The sequence below is a fragment of the Lytechinus variegatus genome, chromosome 2, assembly GCF_018143015.1.
Source record: "Lytechinus variegatus isolate NC3 chromosome 2, Lvar_3.0, whole genome shotgun sequence".
NCBI lineage: Eukaryota > Metazoa > Echinodermata > Echinoidea > Temnopleuroida > Toxopneustidae > Lytechinus > Lytechinus variegatus.
Window position 1 is genome coordinate 4,078,136 of NC_054741.1, and position 19,741 is coordinate 4,097,876.

General features: G+C 36.4%; 1 protein-coding gene across 2 annotated transcripts; it reads right to left on the reverse strand.

The window, feature by feature from the left end:
* Positions 1-1,274: 1,274 nt before the first annotated feature.
* Positions 1,275-19,381, reverse strand: LOC121407101 (cystine/glutamate transporter-like). 2 transcript variants are annotated; one of them, XM_041598032.1, is made up of 11 exons: positions 19,285-19,381; positions 16,875-17,019; positions 14,229-14,589; positions 12,611-12,736; positions 12,325-12,424; positions 9,339-9,383; positions 8,962-9,085; positions 5,793-5,896; positions 4,605-4,848; positions 3,107-3,284; positions 1,275-1,628 (listed from the first exon to the last, which is right to left on the reverse strand). In XM_041598032.1, the coding sequence occupies exons 1-11, from the start codon at positions 19,323-19,325 to the stop codon at positions 1,564-1,566; spliced, it is 1,533 nt and encodes a 510-aa protein (XP_041453966.1). In that variant the 5' UTR covers positions 19,326-19,381; the 3' UTR covers positions 1,275-1,563. The 2 variants fall into 2 exon arrangements, with proteins under 2 accessions (XP_041453966.1, XP_041453965.1); XM_041598031.1 differs by having other exon boundaries at positions 16,875-17,037.
* Positions 19,382-19,741: the final 360 nt, after the last annotated feature.

Genomic DNA, 19,741 nt, shown 5'->3' on the forward strand with positions numbered 1-19,741 from the left:
GAAAATTGATCACAAGAGAACTCGGTGCCAAGAGGAAATACTATGTTTTGCCTGAAAAGGACGTGGGCATATCAGCAAATAGTGTTCTCAACTGTCTACCTCGAGCGTTGTCGCAGTCTGCAATCTCTGGCTCGACCTCACGTCCTCCTACTTAGTCAATACCCCTCCCTGATTCAAATAGAGGCATCATGGACTCGCAAAACATATCCCACTCTCGTCAACACTTGTAGCAGTACAGGACCAGGTGGGTGTTTCATAAAGCTGTTTGCAAGTTACGAGCAAATTTAAGAACGACTAGTGATCCTTTCTTGTAGTAAATGGTAAACGCCAAAATGTTCATGAGCGATGGTTTAGCGCGTGAGGATCACCAGTCATTCTTAAAGTCACTCTTAACTTACGAACAGCTTTATGAAACGGCACCCAGCACACAACAATGAAGACCGGAAATACATGATGAGTGCAGGGGTCGCCATGACTGAGGCAGATAACAGAACCAGTCACCATGTAGGGAGGCCTCAGCTTGTACAATGTCTTGTACAATACCTCGAAAGTTAGCGAAAATATGAACAATAATCAATCTTTTTCCTCTGTTCATCTAAGAAAATAAAGAGAATTTTTAGATCGAAAAGCAAAATCCCTCAAATGCGCATCTGCTCTGCAGCAACAATGCGCATATTGCCAGTAAGCCCTACGTGTATTGCAACTGCATTTACTAAGTACAATGCCCTCAGTCATGATTTTGACGTCATTTACCAAGTACACGAGCACATTTAATCTCAGAATTGATTTTAGACAGTGAATCTGTATAGCTCCTATGAACAATTGACTGCATTTACAAGTGCAGGGTTTATCACTTCATCTCTCACTCCCACTTCTTATAAAATCAAAATCAAACTTGGAATGTTATGTTCTTATTCAATCTTCTTCATATGACTATAAATTGAAATTTTCACGATCAGTCATCATGAGCTCTACCCAATGTGACTCATGATGCATAAATTAATATTCTCAGAGTTAATGCAACATCAATTCAAGGCACAATTACACAACCATGTGTCCATATCATTTTTCTACAATCGTCAATACTGGGCTGTACTGGAATGACCCCTATTCAAGTTTTTCCAGCTTTTTTTTTACCATATTTCTCTTATTAACTCAATTTCACATTCATCATAATACTCGTGTGTTCAGGCATTAGTTCAATTTGTCATTTTAATATATGAAAGTATCTATTTTGTGTTTTCATCAAGAGAACAAAATGATTGATCAATCAATCAATCAATGATTTGAATTGAAATGACATGAATAATGACAGATAAATTGAATAAATAAGTGGAAAAATATCAAATGTAATTTTGTACAGAAATATAGCTATACATATATTACAAAAAGAGAAAATTTAAATCCAATTCAATATTTGTGATAAATCTTATATGAAAATCTATAGTCAAACAGGTAGAAAATATTTCAGTGAAGAATTCAAACCTTTGAATATCAGATTGATGAAACTTTATTTTGGTCACGATATTGATGATTACTTAGAGCCGTTGCGAACCCATTGTCTTAGAATGTCTCCTTTTCTTGTCGAACACAAAAGAATACTCTTTGAAGGAACCTTGTGATCTTTCCTGCATTAAACGAGATAAAATAAAATGCAGAGCAAAATCACTCTGGAGTCATTCAGATTTCTACATACATATAATTATCACAATGCAAAGCAAAACACTGATATAAATCATTCATATTTTAACACTTATATATCATGTAGAGCTAAACACTCATAGGTCATTCAGATCGCTACAAATATATATCACAACATACATGTAGAGAAAAACACTTGTAAGTCATTCAGATTTCTAAACACATGTTTCAGAATACAGAGCAAAACACCTGTAAGTCATTCAGATTTCTAAACACATGTTTCAGAATACAGCGCAAAACACTCATAAGTCATTCAGATTCCTAAACATATATATATCACAATGAAGAGCAAAGCACTCTAAGTCATTCAGATTACTATACATTTATATTTTACATCTTCTTTCAATTAATTTACAGTGGATGATCTGGGCCTTTGGTGTAGTGTAGCTCCGTTTCTAAATCATTTCATTTCTTGCATCACATAATTTCTCAAAAGGTTTACAGTTAGTATTTTTGTCTTTGATTAAAACACAAAAAAAACTAGGCAGGGGTATTTTTGTGAGATCACATGGCCGGAGGAGGGGGAGGGGTTAAGAGATGCACTTTACCTCTCATTCCATCATACTCTCTTTGTTCTATATCTGCTCATCCTATGTCGTTCCAAAGTCCAGAAAACACATCGTCTTCAATTACTCTTTTTCAATTTAAAAAAAAAAATAGGCAGGGGTATTTTTGTGAGATCATTTGACCGGAGGGGGGTTAAGAGATGCCCTATACCTGTCATTCCATCATACGTACTGTCGTATTTTGATTGCAAAAGCGTACTGGTTGGCAGCTCTGCACAACATCTTCAATTACTTTTTTCTCAATAAAAAAAGAAAAGAAACTAGGCAGGGGTATTTTCTTGAGATCATGTGACCAGGGGGGGGGGGGGGGGGGGTTAAGAGATGCACTATACCTCTCATTCCATCGTACTCTCTTTGTTCTATATCTGCTCATCCCATGTCATTCCAAAGTCCAGAAAACACATCGTCTTCAATTACCCTTTTTTCAATCGCCTGGCCCAACGTCTTTGGAACAAGCTACAACTTTATGGAATATTAGCTCACTCGACCTTTTCAAAAACATCTGCAAACCCACCAGTACACATGGTATAATAAATCTCAACTTTATTCCTTCAACAATGATTTGCCATCATTATACTCATTATCAACATCATCATCACAATCATCACCACCACCACCACCATCATCACCATCATCATCATCATAATCATCACCACCACCACCTCCATCATCATCATCATCATCATCATAATCATCATCATATAATCAACATCATCATCATAATCATCATCATAATCAACATCATCATCATAATTATCATCATCATCATCATCATCATCATCATCATAATCATCATAATCATCATCAACATAATCATCATCATCATCATTATGGCTTACCTGATATTGCAGCAGTGCATTTTAGCTTGTACTTTGGATGAAGGAAAGCAAAGTATACCGGTAGACCTGTGAGTGCAAACCCTAAACCAATCAACTTCCCAACTGGATCAGAGTATAATGCAATTCCCAAGAGAAATAACACAGAGCTGATATAGATACCAACAACAAAGAGAGGGATCTACAAAGAAAATTTCAGAAAGAAAAGAAAATGTATACAAAAATGTTATTAATTCCATTTCTTGATATTAACCATTTAATTTATTCAATTTTCTGACCGGGACAGCATAACAACTATTTGTCATGCTTGTATTATAAGTATATTGGAGTATTGTTAATGTGAATTTCTACGGATTACCAGATTCTTAACACTAAATAGACTGGGCTATTTCGATGCCTAAGAAGACTGGGGGGGGGGCTGATTCAACCCCCCCTTATGATCTCGGCCGTCGATCGCGCGATCGCGACGAAAATTGGCACACGCGTTACCCATGGCATTATCTACAAAACTAAAACATCAAATTCTGCAAAAAATCTCATGTCTCATTAATTATGCCAATTTATGTGTAAAATCATAAGTTTGCTCTAATTAATAAAATAATGCCCCTGAAATGCTAATTTTTGTTTCACATACTCTAGATAGGCACCTGATCAAATTGATTTTTTAAAAATTTCAAAATCACATTTATTTTCTAATGTATTCTATTGTTTTCTAAATTTCTCATGTATAAAGATGTGCAAACTTTCCCCAGTCACCCAATTATTGAGAGAATTCAACTGGTTACTTGTTCGGAAAATGGAATCAGATTTAAGATCGTAAAGATTGCCTTTAAGCATCTTCATAACGGTCAGGTCTCAATTGATATCTCGCAACTCTTGAAATTAAAATCCCAATCTCATGATCTTCACATTTGTACCACACAAGACACATTCACACTGCAAGTACCCCCATAAAGAAGTAAGCAACACAAAGAGGTAATTCCTTAAAAACAGACCCAAAACTATGGAATGGAAAGGTTAACTCAATAACCATAGCCTGCAGGTCTTCCTCCCAAAGCCTCCAGGGCTCCGTAACACAAAGATTAGCAATCAATTGCTAAATGATCTGACCAATCAACATCAATGGTTGACGGACATTTGGTTTAAAATACTGACCAGGAACCAATCAGTGCGGTTCTTTCATATTTGCAATCCATCGCAAACCTTTGAGCCCAGGTCAGAATAAGAAAATTAAACTGAAGATATTAGAGTAAAAGTAATATTACAAAGCGATATAACAAAGGTCAAACATGTGAGGTCATTTCAATTAAACCCCACACTTCCTCTTCCAAAAATATATTCAAGTATCTACAAGCGACAAAATAAAAAATATTAAACAATCATAAACATTACAAACTACATACACTTATATATCATCTTTAATTGGATCAATCAAATAATACTGGCTGCAACCACATTTCATAAATCAACAGGACAAACCAAAGCATCTGATCTTCTTTACCTTGAATGGTCTATGGATGTCTGGGTACTTCCAGCGATAGTATGGCAAGATACAGCATGTAAGCAAGATGAACAGAAGATCAACAAACATTGTGTACTCGATGAGGACAATGACGTCGTCTTCGACTACGTACATCAGGGCGATGAGTAGGATGACGATGCTGGGTAGAGGGGTGCTGTGTTTCAAGCTTATCATGGACAGGATCTCAGGAAAGAGGCCCTCTCGTGCAGCTACAAATACAGTCCTAAAAGGATCAATACATGAAAGTAGCATTATTTCACTGAATAAATTCATTGTTGAATTCATACAGTTGGCATGGGCGTAAATCACAGGGGGGACGTGTCCCCCCTACCCAAAATAGTAGGGGGACATAATATCAAATGTTACCCCTATTTTGGTCTTTTACGACGGAAAAGAATAAATCATTCAAAATCAAACTAAAGCATGTATTTTGGACGAGATGACCTTACTTTTGGGTAATAACCCTTTTTTTGTTTTGTTTTTTGCTTGTCAAATTTCTTTTGGTCGAAATGACCCTACATTTGGGGCGATAACCTTTTTTTTTCTGTAAAATTTTCCAGCCCCTGGTCCCCCTTCCTTTGGGGAGAGATTTCCGCCCTTGACAGTAGGAAAGGGATAACTGAATTTCTTAAAAGTTAAAGCTTTAGAAAATCCATCATGGATCCAGTTGAAACAGAACCAATCATTTTCCTGCAGCGAAATCAAACATTTTTACTACCATATGATTGGTTTAATTTAATCGACATAGCAGCATTGATGTTCGAACTGTAAAAAAAAAAATCCTCAACTGCGAAACTATATATGAACACCTCTCATTAGTCAACAAAGATTGATAATTACACTGGCAAAATATGAATAACATGAGAGTCCCAACACACAAAGGTTTGTAATTCATTTCAAACTTGAAAGAATAATTCTGATCTTCACTGGCCAGAGCCATTTTAACTGTAGACTGTTGTTTTCATTGTAAAAATTGTGTTCTGGGGGCCTGAAGCAATTTTTTTTTTCATTGGTGGGGGCTGGTAAAGGGCTGAAAAATGAGAAAAATGATTTCCCTTAATGCTTTCTGCAGTGGGTTCTATATGAGCCATCATTTTCTTCTCAAATTCAATTCAGCAGGTAAACAGTAAAATATTAAAGGAAAACAGAATAAAAAAGACATCTTACCTTGATCTTGCAATGACACTTGCATTTGCACTACCAAGAGCAGACATTGCTACAAAGATCCAAATAAGCCAAGACCAGTTCCCCAAAGCTAGCACACTGTAGTCCTGTAAAGTCAAAAGCAAATTCTGCTTTATTCAGCCAACAATGAAAGGTAACTCGGTGGAGCTGGAGCATTCCAACGAGACAAAGGTCTGGAGAGTCGAACTATTGTTCATACATGTACACAATCAAGTTGTAAGAACTACATGTACTGTGTATCATTGGAACAGTTCTAACATGCCCAATACATAGCTGAGGATAATAGGACTGTTTCAATGGTTGCAAGTTTGGGTAAATTGTTCTAATTGTCAAGAAAAATGAATATATAGATAATTATTACATCCTTTTTATTTGATAAACCATTTTCATCCCAACACCAAGGCTGATTAATAGCACTAGTCATTAGTACCCGCCTTACAGTTCATATATTTAGAAACACAGTATTAAAGGTCAAGTTCACTTCAGAAAGATGTTGATTTAAAACAATAGAGAAAAATCAGACAAGCATAATGCTGAAAATTTCATCAAAATCAGATGTAAAATAAGAAAGTTATGACATTTCAAAGCTGTGCTTATTTTTCAAAAAATAGTATTTAGTCACATGCAAATCAGAGAATCGATGATGTCCTTCACTCACTATTTCTTTTGTTATTTATTGTTTGAAATATACAATATTCAATTTTTACAGATTTGACAATAAGGACCAATTTGACTGAACCATATAGTATTAAACAATGGTAAATTTGCACAATCAGGGCAAAATAAATCTTTGTTTTACAGAACAACGAGGAGAAAATTAGAATATTTCATATAATAAAATACAAAAGAAATAGTCAGTGAGTGATTTCATCAGTTCCCTCATTTGCATACTGACCAGGATGTGCATATAACTATTTTGTGAAATTAAGCAAAACTTTAAAATGTCATAACTTTCTTATTTTACATCCAATTTTGATGAAATTTTTCAGTGTTGTTCTTCTTGTACTTTTCTCTTCTTATTCAAATCATCTTTTTGTTGTGCTGGACTTGTCCAGTTTAATTATTATTTTTTTTTTCACAGGTTGTCCCTGCCATCTCATGCATCTGGTTGCAGGCAAAGCTGCGAAACTGCCAATTCAAGTGGATAATCTCCTCGTAGATAAAGTTCACTACCTGGAGAAAAGCAGTAAATAGAAACAGGAGTTGAAATCATTTCAGAGGAAGGCAGAAGTTCCTGAGCATAAGATGGTGAAACATGTTGCCATCCATTGGCTGTCCCTGAGCAATTGCATTGACAGACTGTTAGAACAAAGGGATGCACTGCTGGCATTCTTTGAGGAAGAAAACAAAAAGAACATGCCTTCATCTAGCCTGAAAAGAAGCAGATCAGACTGCATTGTCAATGCTCCTAGCAAGATACAGAATACAGAAGACAGCAGCTAAAGTTGCATCTTCACAGAGTGGTGGTCGACCAAGTTCTTTGCAAACTGTTCTACAGACAGCAGCTAAAGTTGCATCTTCACAGAGTGGTAGCATCCAAGAGCTACGAAGTCTGCTGTGCAGGTTACAGCTAAACAACCCTCCTCTTTACAGACTGGTGGCATTTCAAAGTCTACAAAATCTCTTGTGCCAGGCACTTTCAAACGACCGTCATCCTTAAAGCCTGCAACCCAGCAAAGTACTTCAAAGAATGTTCTACCAAAAAAAACAAAGTAGCACCATCAAAGATTGGTAGTCTACCTAGTTCTTCAGACTGTTCTACAGACAACAGAAAAAGGAGCATCTTCAACAACTGGTGGCTTTTCAAAGTCTACAAAGACTGTTGTGGCAGGCAAAACAGCTAAGAAATCATTGTCAGGGAAAGCTCAAGATGATGCAGTGAAATCAGGTAGTGCCAATCTTCCTAAGAGGACATCAGCTGGAAAGTTGCAACCATCAAATTATACATCTACAAAATCTCACAAAATCTACACCATGATGAAAGACCAAAATTACAAGCTGTACTGTCTATTTATTAAACATAACATTCTGTAAAATTCTAATCCTAGTGCAATGGCACAGCCATGTTGTTTCATTTTTAATAACTCTCAGATATTCCACCGCAGAATTGCTGTGGAGTAACAAAAAGTTGCAAACAGAACAAAATGGCTGCACCAACACACCAGCATTATATCGTTGAGAAGTCCTGCTCTGTACTATCATTTCCATAGCTCTGCTTGGTTGATGAAAGGTTTGAAATGTTGCTTCATGTGAAATTTTTAAATCTAGATAAGGAAATATGATCTAGGTCTTTAAAGGTTGATATTCTGGTAGTCTTTGGTGACACTGAATATCACATCTATTTCTTTATTTCAATGGAAAACCAGTCTGGAACAAATTGCACCTTTGACCAGCAGAATCGGTTGGTAAGTGGTGGACCGCTCACTTCCACTCGGGCCTATTGTAAATTATGAAGAAAGAGTAATGGGAGCACTTCTCTGTGTGTCTTCATGGGCATATTACACATTGTCTAATGGGGCTTTGTGAGAAACTTGCAATTGATTGCAAGTCAATTTCAGGCCAAAAAATCAAAATTCAAAAAAAAAAAAAAATAAAAAATTGAAAGGCATTAATTTCATTGCAAATTTGCAATTGATTGATGGTCTACTTCTTGCATCAACAAGTATGAATTGATTTACATTAGTTAAAAATTGATCTATCACTTGAAACACCCCCAAAATTGCTGATCCAACCCCAGTCTGATTAATTGCAGATTGACACATACATATAACTTCTGAAGGTTTCCATGGCGAAGAAGAATAGTGTAGTAGGTTTCACAGTACACCATGTATCTTTCTTGGGCAAATGTTGGTCCTGAAAAGGACCACCCAATCCCAATATATGACACATATATCATGTTCAAAGAGAAAAAAAATGTGATATTCAAAGGCAGTATGTATCAACAGAAAACTAGATCAAAATATGGATTCGAAGTGCAGCCCAACTACAAGGGAGGTGGTACCACTGGATTAAAATTAGTAGGCCTATAATGTGTATATTGGTATATAAGCATGACTTTTATTCAGACTTAGCCATTTGTGAAACATCCCCTTCCCCTTGGTTGCTGGATGGTAAAACCAGCATGTACAGGTAAATAATTAAATCAACTTACTGCCGCAACAGCCCCAGAGGCAAGCATCTGGGAAGGAGAGAGAAGAGTAAAGTATGCCACGTTGGCCATGAGGTAGACAGCAGTGATGGTTGCCATGGAGATGAATAGACTCAGAGGAATGTTTCTGGAGTAGTGAGGAAAAATGAGAAAATATTGCTTTATATTGCATCTAATGAGGACATACGATTCAAGTGCATGCTTATGAGTGTGAAAATTCAATACAAACTTTTTATATGTTTCTGTCATAAGAAAGAGGGACAATCAATAAATTATGTATATTAGACATCTACATTGAGCATTTATAAATAAGTTTTAAAATTGAATAGATATATCAAAGAAAAAGCAAAGATATGATGAAAATATAAGAAAGATCTTACCTCACTGGACGGTCAATTTCTTCAGTAATAGTTGTAATAATTTCCCTGCAAAAAAAAAAAAATTGTAAGAGAAAAACCAATAGCACAAATTTGATTAGATGACGTAATCAAAAACGTCATGCAACACAAGTCAGTGTGTGATTTATATAACCTATTCATATATAGGCTATAGAGCAATCTTCCTTTTGATTAAATCGTTCCTTTAATATTAATTTTTAACTTACATGTAAATGAACAACGACCTATTATAAAAAGGAGCATTAATAAAACAATGAGGGTATTTGCTAAGGCTTTGGACATTAAAGTCAGAGCTGATATATACACAACAAAAAAAGGAAGTCCCCCCTAAATCAAACTGCTTTAACTTTTGAACAGAATTATTTTGAGATATGATATTTCGCAGGTAGTTTTTTACACTCATTAAACAACTCCTGGAGAAAAATGAGATTACGTCATGCATGAATAATTAAAGATTGAATAAAAATGACAATTTTTGAAAGTCACAAGAGTCGTTTTTCAGATTGTGCAAATACAAAGTTGGGCATAAGATGTTTTTAGGTGAATTTTATGGTGTTAATGCTGTTTTACTATCCATCATTTAGCCACTCCACACACAATTTTGATATTGTATGTTCATGGTTGAGTGAGCACAATATTGCAGGGGCCGCAGAAGCGGTGTGGGGGTCGGGGGGGGGAGGGCTGGGGGCCCCCAGTTTTTTCCAAAAGCATGTACAAAAATATAAAATTGACCATACGATTGTGATTTTTTGCATGGTCAGCCCCAAACTTTTGACTCAGCCCCTCCCCCATACTTTGAAAACCGTTCCGCGGCCCCTGTATTGTGACATATCATCATAGGGGTTTTGGTAGTATCCTCTACAACTTGTTAGGTCTTATTAAAATTTGAAAATGTTGGTGTCTACCCCGATTATAGGCCCCTCCCCCATTTTTAAATTCTGGATCCACCCCTGATTTGTCCATAAATTAAACTGATCATGAGAAATTGTTAGGAAAATAATACATTTATGCAGTATAAAGAGTATTCATTCCTAAGTTTTCGAATGTGCTCGCTCAACCATGAAGATGTTAAAAGTTCGGAAAGTTGGGGTGATAGAAATGATGGATGATAAAAACAACAGCAATTAAAGTCACATTTGAAACCGAATTTGCCCCCAATATTCAACTTATTTCCCTTTAGAATGAGTCTGTGACATTTTCCCATTTCGATGCGTGCTCACTCATCCATGTATAAACAAATCGATTTCATTTTTGCACAGAATTCTGCCCATGGATTGATAAACATTACTGCCAAATGACATTGCTAAAGACAGCCTTGAGAAAAAGTTCCACCATATTTGATAAGGGGTAACTTATTCTTAAAAATATACACCCATAATGTACACAAGTCTATGAGAGAGGAAGTAAAAAATTTAACAAATATGAAATGAAGGGTTTGTTTCATGGACGGTTTTTGTTACTTCTGCCAACAGTTATTTCATGAAACTTCGCACATGGCTTCAGAGTAACACTATCCAAAAGGCGCGCACACCAAAATAACAATTCGATACGGCACACAGTGGGGCCAAGGCCTTGAACTTTCTTCCCATTTGCATAATTTTCTAATATTGTGTGCTCACTGATGCATTTAACATCGGGATTTTCATAAAAATCAAATCAAATGAACCATGCAAGGAGGTTTGTGACAGATATCCATAGTTACAAATTGCATGTTTTCCAATAACGTAAAAAAGAGCTAATCACATTTCACATGTTCATTCAAGCGTGAATGTTTAATTAAACGCCTTTGAATCCTTGAAGCATGTTAATTGCTCATGAACATAACGAAAAAATGATAAAAGATCAGTTTCAATTACCAAAATGACACAATACTTGCCTATGATATTTGAAAATCATATTTTTTGTTTTAAATAAATGTTCATCGAACCGTGAAACGATGAATATAGTTGTAGATACTCTTCCCAAAAACAATCGTCATCATGTTCGATCATTTTTATTGATAAAAATGTGGAAAAAATCCAATTATAGCAAATTTGGACTTGTGTTTATTCAACAGTGAAATTTAGCCAAAAAGTTGTATAGTCTTTTAGAAAGTACCTTTTACAAGCCTTCTGACTATTTTTCATGATGAAAATGAGGAATTTGTTCCTATGAAATGGAATCAAAGTCATGATATTTGGCTTGTGACTTTTGAAAAGTGACATTTTTGCCTTCCGATGGCGCTCACTGAAGCATGACATAAAATACGTCCATAACATTTACTCAGAGGGTAGCTTATAAAATTACCTACATGTAAAAATATATCAAAAACTCGCATTGGTTCGGAAATTATTGATGTTTGTTCAAGGGGGGACTTACTTTTTTTGTTGTGTATAGTTGACAGGTATAAATAATTAATCCAAGAGATAAAAAACGGTATCTACCTGTATATTAATAACTAAACAACATTTGTAATCTTTTTTTTTCATAATAAGAGTTTCAAAAGTGAGAGGTTACTCTTAAATGTTTTTTATTGTAATTCCTGTATTTGAATGGTACAAATCATAGGCATTGCAAATATTAAAGATCTTTATTGAACAATTAATGCTACAAAATACTTTGCCATAGCAGATAATTTGACTTTTAAGATTGACTTTCATCCGCAGAATTAACTCATTCCATTCTCAAAGGTCATTTCTGAGAATAACCATACCATTGTGCCACACCATAGAATGAAGTACTGAGACAAGCAATGAACCAAAAAAAGTGATCAATTGTCTGAAGAGTGTCCAACATAATATTCTGATAGTGTATAGAATCCCTACAAGAAAAAACAGGAAGGAATGAAATGAGATATAGTGTATTGTTGTCAAAGGAAAAGCCCTATCATGCTAATAATGTATTGAGTCCAGGGGAGAAATGCACACAAAGGAGTTAGAAATATACCAAACATGAAAATATCCTATTGTCTAAGGAGTGCCCTACATACCATCCTGATAGTGCATACAGTCCTGAGAAGAAACCCACAGGCAGGAGAGAAACATCAAGATGTCCAGAAGAGAAGGCACTTTCAAGATACTTTGTATGACCTAATAAACAATCGGAGAAAACATCTATTAAATCTACTGTATACGTACATGTAGTTCAGGATCGTCTTAAGTGTTGGTATGTGGCAAATGATTTTGAATCATGCATCATAAACATTCTCTTAATTCAAAATGCGATAATGATTCCCTGAGGGCGTTCTTATACCGACAAAACTAATTCAAACTTACCTTGTTGTAAGTTGTATATGCCAGACACGAATATTGCGATGAGACCAAACATCTTTGTAAAAGTGAGAAAACCAGTGAGTCGTGCAGAGAACTTGATGCTGACGCAGTTGACATAAACTATGAAAACTACATGGTGATAAAAACAATGGTAAAACAAAAACAGTTCGATAATGCTTAATTTTACGAAAATTGAGAGGATAAACTATTACTTCTGAGATGATCTGGATTATTTTTTTGTTGAAGAAAAAAATAACTGCAGCGATAGACGAAAAGAAGAGGAAGAAGCAGTAAAAAGTAGAGAAATGGGGTGAGCAGAGAGGGAGAGAGGGAATAGGAGGAAGAGTAAGAGAGATAATGGGGTTATCAGAAGGTAGAAAGAGAAGAACAAGTGGAATGCCTCTGGTGGTCTCACCTACATCACATGATTCAATATAGCAGCAGTGATGACTCTGATAACTACTATAAAATAATTATTCACAAAAAAACACCATTCACACAATGATACAATACTACGTTCATTGATATTTGACCTTGATCATATGACCTAAAACTTGTCAGTGACACTTGATTACCCCTATATCCACATACATTATACCTATAGACTGAAAATTATGACAGCAATCTAATAATTACATGTACCTCTAAAATGGCCAAAGTTCAATGACCTTAAATGACCTTTGACTTTCGTCATGTGACCTGAAACTCGCTTGAGATGTTCAGTCATACTTGATGACTACTATGTCCAAGATTTTTGAACTAGACCAATATACTTATAGAGTTATGATGGTAATTCAACAAATACCCTAACATGGCCAGTCCATTGACCTTTGACCTTTAATCATGTGACCTGAAACTTGCACAGGATATTCAGTGATACTTAATTACTCTTATGTCCAAGTTTCATGAATCAGATCCATAAACTTTTGAAGTTATGAATGATGGTAATTCAACAGATACCGACAATTTGGCCAAAGTTCATTGACCCTAAATGACCTTTGTCCTTGGTCATGTGACGTGAAACTCAAGCAGGATGTTCAGTAATTACTTGATTAACCTTATGTCCAAGTTTCATGAACTAGGTCCATATATTTTCTAAGTTATGACATTTCAAAAACTTAACCATAGGTTAAGATTTTGATGTTGATTCCCCCAACATGGTCTAAGTTCATTGACCCTAAATGACCTTTGACCTTGGTCATGTGACCTGAAACTAAGGCAGGATATTAAGAAATACTTGATTAACCTTATGGCCAAGTTTCATGAACTAGGTCCATATACTTTCTAAGTTATGCTGTCAGTTCAAAATGGTGTTGACGCCGCCGCCGTCGGAAAAGCGGCGCCTATAGTCTCACTCTGCTTCCCAGGTGAGACAAAAATGAAGTTAAAAAGAAAAAAAAAAAGGAAAATGAAAAAGAAAGCATAAAAAAGAAGAGAAAACAAAAGGAAGAAATAGATGGGAATCAAATGCTTTCATCAGCATTATGACAGGGTCTATCTTCTTGCATTTCATAAAACAAACAATACTTGCAGATCCCCTCCATATCTGTCACCACTCTCAATAACCAAAATCCCTTTACACAAATAGCAAACAGTAATCTTTCAGGGACTGACTACTTACGGATGCAGCAGATACTGATGAATCGAACGGCAAGAAGTGGCTCCTCCATACACTGGAAGAACGGCGTGAGAAGGTACTTTGCAATGACAAGTGCCTGGATTGCGATGGAGCAGGGATTGACAAGTGTGGTCACCCAGAGCCTGGAGAAGCTCACCATGGGTCCCCAAGCCTGCAGCAAGAAGGTGAAGTCCCCACCAGACTTGCGCATGATGAGGGACAGCTCTGCGTACACAAGAGCTCCACAAAACTGGATGATGGCACACAAGATCCATAGCAAGAGCGCCCATCCCACGGATCCACCAGTGCCTCGGAGAACACCAGATGGAGAGATGAAGATTCCAGTTCCTATGACTTGACCAATCTGAAGGAATACAGAAAAAATTGACATGCTGCCATTAAATGTACATGAAACATGCTCGATCGGTCGGTCTATTGGTTGATTGATTGATTGAGTTAGCATAAGAACTATGTAGAAACTAAAATCCTTCACAACTTGGAAACGGGTCAGAATGTTGCGAAGAAGATTTCAGATAAAATCATTTGGTCCCCAAAATCACATACAGGAAGCTCAAGTGTACAGATTCTACATGGACATCTAGACATTGACTGAAGGTTCATCATGGATCTCACTTGGGCATTCACACATGATGGGGCCACCATGTGAAAAGCAGAAATGGGAAAGTGTTATTGGCACGTCTTTTTACTCACTAAACTTTCCATCGGACCCTGTAGAAGTATATTGGGAAGGGGGGGTGGTTAAAGCCTGGGTTTTGCAGCATTTCAATCAGATATCTTAAAAACTCACTGATTTTCTTACAATACTGTGAAAGGTTAATCTGCTACCATCTGACAATAGGTAGGAAAATGGGTGATTTCAAGTTCCAATTTTTACGACGCCACATCTCTGAACATGAAATAAAGTCAGATATGGTGTTAAAGCTAAAGAAGACAACTTGAATTGTAATTCAAACCTCAACATCGGCACTAACACTTAACCTAATTCTCCCGGGGGGGGGGGGGCCATAATGGCCCCCCCTCAACAATTTTCGCGATATATCTGCTGCGCGAAATTTTTTCACCTCGCAGCTCACTGACTTTTTACATTCAAGTCTCGCGCAAATTTTGAGACCAAATTTGTGACGCCCGGGTACGCGGTTACGACATTACGCAACATTATGCAAGTGCATGTCAGACCCAAAATTGCTCATAAACGTGATTTCATGTACAAATCCAATGCAAATTGCGTATTTAGCGAAAATTCATAAATGTATCATGATTTCTACTTTTACTGATTAAACTTAATTAATTTTGCCTTGTTTATGATCAGAATTATGTCTGGAACAATTTCAATTGAAAAAACAATAAAAAACAAAAAGTAAAAAAACAAAGAAATACATAAGAAATTCATAAAACAATAAAATACATAAGAAATTTATTTCCAAACCAAAGTTTTTTTTGAATTATGATTGTTAAGAATGCTACAAAGAAAATTTTTACCAAAAATTAGCATTCTAGGAGCTTTATTTAGTGAATTAGAGCAAAAAGTATGATTTATGCATAAATTAGCATAATTAATTCATATAAAATAAAATCTCTTAATTTTGGAAAATTTTACCATACAGCCTTGTAGATTACATCGCACACTACCAGCGTGCAAATTTTTGCGTCGCTCGCGCGATCGGCGGCCGAGATCTTAAGGGGGGGGCCATAATGCCCCCCCCCCCGGGAATGACAAGAATCAAAATACCCCGGGCGATTTAGGGTTAACTCAGATGGTATTAGAGCTTACCTAGGGAAGAAAATCTGAATTGTGGTTTAAACATCAACACCAGCAATAACACCCAACTCAGGTATGGCGTTGGAGCTAGAGTGGACAATCTGAATTGTGATTCAAACATCAACACCAGCACTAACACCAAACTCAGATTTGGTGTTGGAGCTATAGTGGACAATCTGAATTGTGATTCAAACATCAACACCAGCACTAACACCAAACTCAGATTTGGTGTTGGAGCTATAGTGGACAATCTGAATTGTGATTCAAACATCCACACCAGCACTAACACCAAACTCAGATTTGGTGTTGGAGCTATAGTGGACAACCTGAATTGTGATTCAAACATCCACACCAGCACTAACACCAAACTCAGATTTGGTGTTGGAGCTATAGTGGACAATCTGAATTGTGATTCAAACATCCACACCAGCACTAACACCAAACTCAGATTTGGTGTTGGAGCTATAGTGGACAATCTGAATTGTGATTCAAACATCCACACCAGCACTAACACCAAACTCAGATTTGGTGTTGGAGCTATAGTGGACAATCTGAATTGTGATTCAAACATCCACACCAGCACTAACACCAAACTCAGATTTGGTGTTGGAGCTATAGTGGACAATCTGAATTGTGATTCAAACATCAACACTAGCACTAACACCAAATTCATATATGGTGTTGGAGCTATAGAAGAAAAATCTGAATTGTGATTCAAACAACATCAGCATTAACACCAAACACAGATATGGTGTTGGAGCTCAAAGAGATAATCTGAATCGGGTTTTCACACACCACCACCAAACTGACAAACACCAATTTTAGAGATAGGAAATAAAGTTGCTTTTAATATATACATGTATACTTACAATATACCAGATGCATCCTGCTAATCCCAAGTGTCTAGGAATTGCTACCTTTTCTCCTTTTTCATCATCTGATAATTCCTTGTATTGTGTCGTAGAATCTTTCACTTTTCTTATTGGTCGCTTGTATAATAGCATTTCATCACTACTACACACAGAAGAATCACTATAAGGTTATAATACAATACAAATAAGACTTTGAAATGATAAAAAAATATAGATTTGATGAAATTTTTTAACATCAAAGGTAATTCTTAATTCATATAAATGGTGGGGCCCATTGTGATTAGAACTCAGGTGGTGAGAAATTTACGGGTTAGTTTATATCACAAATTATATCTAAGGTAAAAATATTAATTAAATATCTGTGGCTGAGAAAAGTTCCATATATGCACCCCCACCCAAAATAACAAGATTGTTGAGACTTCCAATCCGTTAACTTCTGATTTCTCTTCCCGCTTCAACTGGTCTAGTGTGCATAATTAGCATCAAGGTGAGATTCATGATATTTATTGGCCGATGCAAGCATTTTTTTATCTAGCACTGCTCATGATGTTGTCGCCCTCTATATGCATCTTGTAGCAAGGCTAAAATAACAAAGACGGCAAGATGGAAAGAATAACTATGAGTGAACGCTCCTCTACTCTTAATAATTTCATTCATTCTATGTTTAATATTATTTTAAAATATGACTATTTTTGGCCAAAAGGGTTCAAATGATATTTGTAGCCCATTTACATAAGTTTGGGCTCAAAAACCTCAAGAAAATGTGTGATTTTTAGCAACTTTATTGGTGGCAAAAACGCAAAATACTCGGTACTTGTAGTGCAATGGCATCCCGCCCCTAGCTCTGGGGAGATGTTATCATTATAAAGCTCGTCAGTGGTATGATTTTAATCTCCAGGAGCCTCCTGGCTACAACCGAAAGTCTGAGACCAAGTGAATGCAACTGTTGATTCAAAACTTATTGTCTTACACCAATTTCAATAACTCCTTAATAACATTAATCTGCAAGTAGTACAATTACAATCATAGTACAATCTGTAATTGGCCAGGTACTATACTACAGTGCATATCAAAAAAGTTTACACTTTAAAAAAATCCTGTAATATACATTTGTAATATCCTGAAAATGTTTTCACATTTTAACATTGGTACTGATCCATTTAAGCAAATGACAATGTAACTGTCGAAAAATATTTCCGCTTGAGTGAGCACCACTTACTTTTAAAGTTAGTGAAAAATGATTTGTGCAGAACTTTGAAATAGTTATGCGAATAAAAGCAGACCTAAATCATGAACACATGGCTCTATTGAAATTGATTTCAAGATATCTTTTATACCTTTTTAACTTGTTTCCTTGCCCAAAACACTTTGAAGGGTGCATTGCGCCCAAACCCCACTCCCCACACACCGAGGCCATCGTGACGATATTGCTTTACACTGAGCTGTGATTTACATGAAATGGCTTAGGCTTGATTTTTCATTTTGCTAATCATTGTCAAGCTTGGGAAAAGTGTGGAGAAATAAGTATTAAATGAAAAATGACATGTAAACCCACTTTAAATGATAAAAACTTAGTGAAATAAGGCGGAAATGTCTGATATAAGCTTTTGTTCAGATTCAGTTATGTCCTCAGAATCAGATCCAGTTGGCACAAAAGGGGTAAAGGTTGTGCTTACTAAGTCTAAGTGTTGAAATTTCAATTTGGGTGGCAAAATTGTTACAAAATGCTTGAATGTATCCATTTTATTTCAAATGACCAAAAGTCCGAGGGAAATTTAGGAGGAATGTTTCGCAGGGTTTGATTTCACCGTTCGCCTTGTCCTTGACACAGTGTGAAAACGAGCATTTCGGCACGAACAGATTTCTTTATATTTCTTCATTATTTTCTTAATTAAAAATAGAGATCAAAAAATGAAAATTTTCTTGCCATATTATTTCCACCAATAGAGGGCGTACCCAAAAATATGCCCAAAATTCAAGTTTTTGAGCGCTCTGGTGAATACAAAAATTATTCCCAAGTTACTATTGAAAAATAGATTGCAACTGTACGGAAATTAGTAATTTTGGTCACAAAAGTGATATTTTAATGACTTTTTAAAGTGTGTGCTCTGGACAACATTGGCATACCATATGTCCATAGTCCTACCTGTAGATTCCCCAAAGGCAGGGTGGTAGCAGTGAACAAGTGGTGCACTGAGTGCTTGGGCCTGGGGCCCACCATCAAACGCTTTAGTAATACATTGTAGTAACACCAAAATGTACACATCGGGCTAATATTAGACTTAAAAAAGTTAAGGGACGGAAACCGGTACGACATTTTGTAAACAAGAGAAACAATAATTTCTTATTCATGAAAAATACATGTTTGAATGTATTAGGTGCTGCGAGCTGTCGCTGATATACTTACTCCTGGAGCAGAGGATAACTATCCATTTCGATTAAATCCATCCCTTTCGTTTTCTCAATTTATTCAGGATTCGAACGGTACGAGGCCATCGCTGCACTGGCGCCACGTATCTCGACGTTATTTGCAACTCGATACGGCTAGGCTATGCGCCAGGCCTTGCTGCTCATATCATCAGTGGCGCACGGCTGCCACCTGCGCATCAAGGGGGGAGGGGGGGGGGGGCCGGGTCAAGCTTCCCCTCTCCCGGCGGATTTCACCTACCGGGATGATTAAAAAACTGGAAAAGAAGGAACGAAAGTTGGAAGGAAGGAAGGAAGGAAGAAAGAAAGAAAGGAAGGAAGGAAGGAAGGAAGAAAGAAAGAAAGAAAGAAAGAAAGAAAGAAAGAAAGAAAGGAAAAAAAGAAAGAAAGAAAACTAGGAAAAAAAATTAAGAAGGGAAAACGGAAAGAAAACGGGA

Bases quoted from the DNA above. Each gene is read 5' to 3' on its own strand.
- LOC121407101 (XM_041598031.1), bottom strand. From the start codon at position 19,325: ATGGATTTAATCGAAATGGATAGTTATCCTCTGCTCCAGGA. The intron at 4,849-5,792 runs GTAAGATGTCTT...TGATCCTTTTAG, and splicing joins AGTGTCATTGCAAGATCAAG to GACTGTATTTGTAGCTGCAC. The intron at 1,629-3,106 runs GTAAGCCATAAT...CGTTTAATGCAG, and splicing joins ATGCACTGCTGCAATATCAG to GAAAGATCACAAGGTTCCTT.